This window comes from Schistocerca serialis, chromosome 11 (assembly GCF_023864345.2).
Source record: "Schistocerca serialis cubense isolate TAMUIC-IGC-003099 chromosome 11, iqSchSeri2.2, whole genome shotgun sequence".
In the NCBI taxonomy this organism is placed as follows: domain Eukaryota; kingdom Metazoa; phylum Arthropoda; class Insecta; order Orthoptera; family Acrididae; genus Schistocerca; species Schistocerca serialis.
The window spans coordinates 199,253,492-199,256,955 of record NC_064648.1 but is presented as its reverse complement, the minus strand read 5'-3'; the positions used below and the strand labels follow the sequence as shown (position 1 = coordinate 199,256,955).

At 38.3% G+C, this 3,464-nt stretch overlaps 1 protein-coding gene across 2 annotated transcripts; it reads left to right on the top strand.

Moving 5' to 3' along the window:
• Positions 1-208: 208 nt before the first annotated feature.
• LOC126427292 (THAP domain-containing protein 1-like) lies at positions 209-1,355 on the top strand. Of its 2 annotated transcripts, XM_050089580.1 has the most exons (4): positions 209-355; positions 418-682; positions 807-944; positions 1,051-1,355. In XM_050089580.1, exons 1-4 carry the CDS (start codon positions 285-287, stop codon positions 1,165-1,167), a joined length of 591 nt encoding a protein of 196 aa, XP_049945537.1. In that variant the 5' UTR covers positions 209-284; the 3' UTR covers positions 1,168-1,355. The 2 variants fall into 2 exon arrangements, with proteins under 2 accessions (XP_049945537.1, XP_049945538.1); XM_050089581.1 differs by lacking the exon at positions 807-944.
• Positions 1,356-3,464: the final 2,109 nt, after the last annotated feature.

Here is a 3,464-nt window from a genome sequence, read left to right as displayed (position 1 = left end):
TGCGTGTGGACGGGTCTTTAGTAAATGTGACGAAGAATATCAAAGAGACTGATTACAAGTGGAAGCTTGTGTCTTGTGTAAAATGTCTTTGACGCTGGAGTCGTCTTTGACTGTAGTCAGGACAGGCGTCTAAAGCTAGCGAAATGAGGGATGCTCAACTACCGGACCTACCGATAGATGGCTCTACCAGCTGATTACTGTCGTCTGTATTGCCCGCCATATTCGAATTTGGCAAGAAGTTTCTTTCGGTCTGTACGGTGTATAAGGAATTAAGGATTATCGAAATGGTGATTTCTTGTTCCGCTTTCAAGCGTACGAAGCGATGGAGTAAGGAAAGTGACTTACCATTTCACAGGTAATAGGACTACCGATACAATACAGACTTAGTGCGTTTGCTAATTCGATGTTTTTGAACAGGTTTCCTCTAAAGCACCCAGAGCTGCTAAAGAAGTGGATTACTTCCGTGAAGCGGAAAGATTTTAAACCTACGTCTTGCAGTTTTCTTTGCGGAAACCTTTTCCGGCAAGATGATTACGTAGTGAGCCCTGGAACGTGGAAGAAACGTCTCAGACACGAAGCAGTGCCATCAATTTTTGACTTTCCGACACATTTGATGCCACCAAATAAACAGCCACGACGACATGTTAGGATTTTGAGTGACAACGATGCTTCTCCATTTGAGGTAGCTAATTAATTTCTTTGCTATGTGTGTGATTTTGACTTTTGTGAATTTATTTCGTGCGGACACAAATGGGCTACATAGGTGTAAGCAATGTTGTAATACAGTTCCATAGTTTTGTTTTTAGCGTTGTGTCCTGGAATCCGTGCTTGATTTGCCCTCTGCAGAAGCTACTGACTGCGTGGAGAATTTTGTCAATGAGAATTCTTCCGTGGAAAGCATGTCCCATTTATCCAATGCAGAAGCTGCGAATTGTGTCGAAATCGTTAGTATAAGGATGTTTTCACACCCCCAAAGTTTTCTTATAATATTTTTTCATCAAGCCTTGAGTTATTTCAATCATATATAACGAAATTATTTCTTTATTTCAGAGTGCAGTTGGTTCTCAAGTAATTGATTGTGGTATACAGTCGAAAGTAGAAATGGAAGACAAGGCGACCAAAACTTGCAATTTTTTCTCAGACATTGTGCACGAATTAAAACGTTAACTGAAATGTGAAGTGTGTCCGTGAAAAACTTCGAAGAAGAGAGAAGAAAGTGTTTTCCATGGATGACATCATAAGTTCATTGAAGGAGAAGGGGCATCTTCCTGAGAAGTTACATAACTTCTTCAATCATCAGAAAGGAACACAAGTGGAATTAGTGTGCAATTTAGTGGACAACTCTCTCTCGTCAAAGGGTAATAGATACACAACAAATGTGAAAATGTTGGCAATGACTGTGTACTTTTATTCACCAGCAGCATATGAATACCTGCAAAAATTAATGCCTCTGACCCATAAATCATTGATTTCCAAATGGGTGGCAAGTGTCGACTGTGAAACTGGCTTCTTAAAAGATGTTTTTAAATACGTTGATTCGAACCCAATCGTAAGGGACCAGTTCAGCGATTCATGTCTAATTGTAGACAGTGTGGCACTTAGGAAGCAAGTAGTTTGGGACCAAGGAACTAAGCAATACACAGGTTTTTTAGAGTTTGGTGGGGAAGTGCCTCAGTCAAAAGAAGTAATAGAGGCATCTGAGGCTCTGGTTTTCATGCTTGTCTCTATTAAAGGCAAATTTATATGCCCGATTGCATATTTCTTTATCAACGGTGTACAGGCAAATAATCAGGCCACACTGATGAAATCTGCTTTAGAGAGGCTGCATAGTTCTGGCATCAGGGTTTGGTGTGTTACATGTGATGGCTGGAAGGTAAATATAAGCACTTTATGTACACTTGGCTGTACTTTAAATTTTTCCAAGGGTGATTTTAAGAGCTACAATGTTTATTGTATGTTGGACATGTCATATGATGAAGTTTGCCAGAAATGCTCTAGCAGAAGTATCTGCTATTGAGTCTCCAACTGGCATTATTAGATGGCATTTCATTGAGCAATTGAACAAGGTACAACAAGAAGAAGGTATGACATTTGCCAACAAACTATCAGGACAACATATAAGTTATGTAAATAGAAAAATGAATGTTTCATTAGCTCCACAGACTTTGAGTTCTAGTGTGGCAGATAGTATAGAGTTTTTGAGGAGGGTTGTTGTTCCAAATATTAAAGGAAGTGAAGCAACAGTAGAATTTTTGTATAATATTGATAGGATTTTTGATATTCTGAACTCCAGAAATCCATTAGGTAAAGGGTATAAGAGCCCCCTGAGACTTGACAACAAATCTTATTGGCTTGGTATTTAAAAAAAAATTAAATTAAAAAAAAAAAAAAATGGTTCAAATGGCTCTGAGCACTATGGAACTTAGCATCTATGATCATCAGTCCCCTAGAACTTAGAACTACTTAAACCTAACTAACCTAAGGACATCACACAACACCCATTCAGCACGTTAGTATTTTCAGACACACTGAAAATTATATCAAAAGCTTAAGAATCATTGGTGTTCCATTGCTGCTCCATGCAAGAAATACTTTTGCTTTTGGGATAATTTTCATAGCTCTGACAAGTATGCTTCGTGTTGAATCTCCTTTGAAGTATTTGCTAACATATAAACTGTCACAAGACCACATAGAGCTTTTTTCCCCCTGCATTCGGTCCAGATGTGGTTGGAACAACAATCCAAATGCATACCAGTTCAAATGTGCCATGAGAAAGTTGCTCTTGGGTAACAGTGCCACTGCAATGAATGGGAATTGCTCAAATTTTAATGTGTGTTGTTTGCCACCTGTTTATGATTTTCATGCAAGAAAGCATGTAGTAGAAAGTGATGAAAGTGCTGCAGAAAATGAAGTAGAGGAGTGGTGTGCACTTCTTGACGATAAGATTAAGTTCTCATTTCACAAGTAAAACATACTCTATTATATTGCAGGGTGTGTGTCATTGCGCTTTCAAGGCAGATCACATGCAAAGACTGTCTTCACATACTGAAGCCACCAGTAGTTAAATCTGCATTAGAATGTGATTCTCTCTATGCTTTTCCCAATATGGCCAATAAAAATGCATTTGTAAATTTTGTTAACTGGGGAAAACTGGTTAAAACAAGTGACTGCGTGTACTCTGTTGTAGAATACTCAGAAACTGTTTTAGATGTTTGTGACTGCTGGGGATATGTGACAGAAATATATACAGGCCAAGATTTTGCATTGTGTTAAAAAGAAATTTGTAGATTACCCATTTCCTGCTCTTGGTCATGATTACCGTTATGAAATTAGGATTGAGGACTTACATCAGACTCAGCTTGCTTGTAAGATTGCATCCCTATACTCCTGCATATACTTAAAAACATGTGGAAAAAAAGCCTGCTGAGAAAATTTTAAACAACAAATCAAGTAGCCTATAAGGC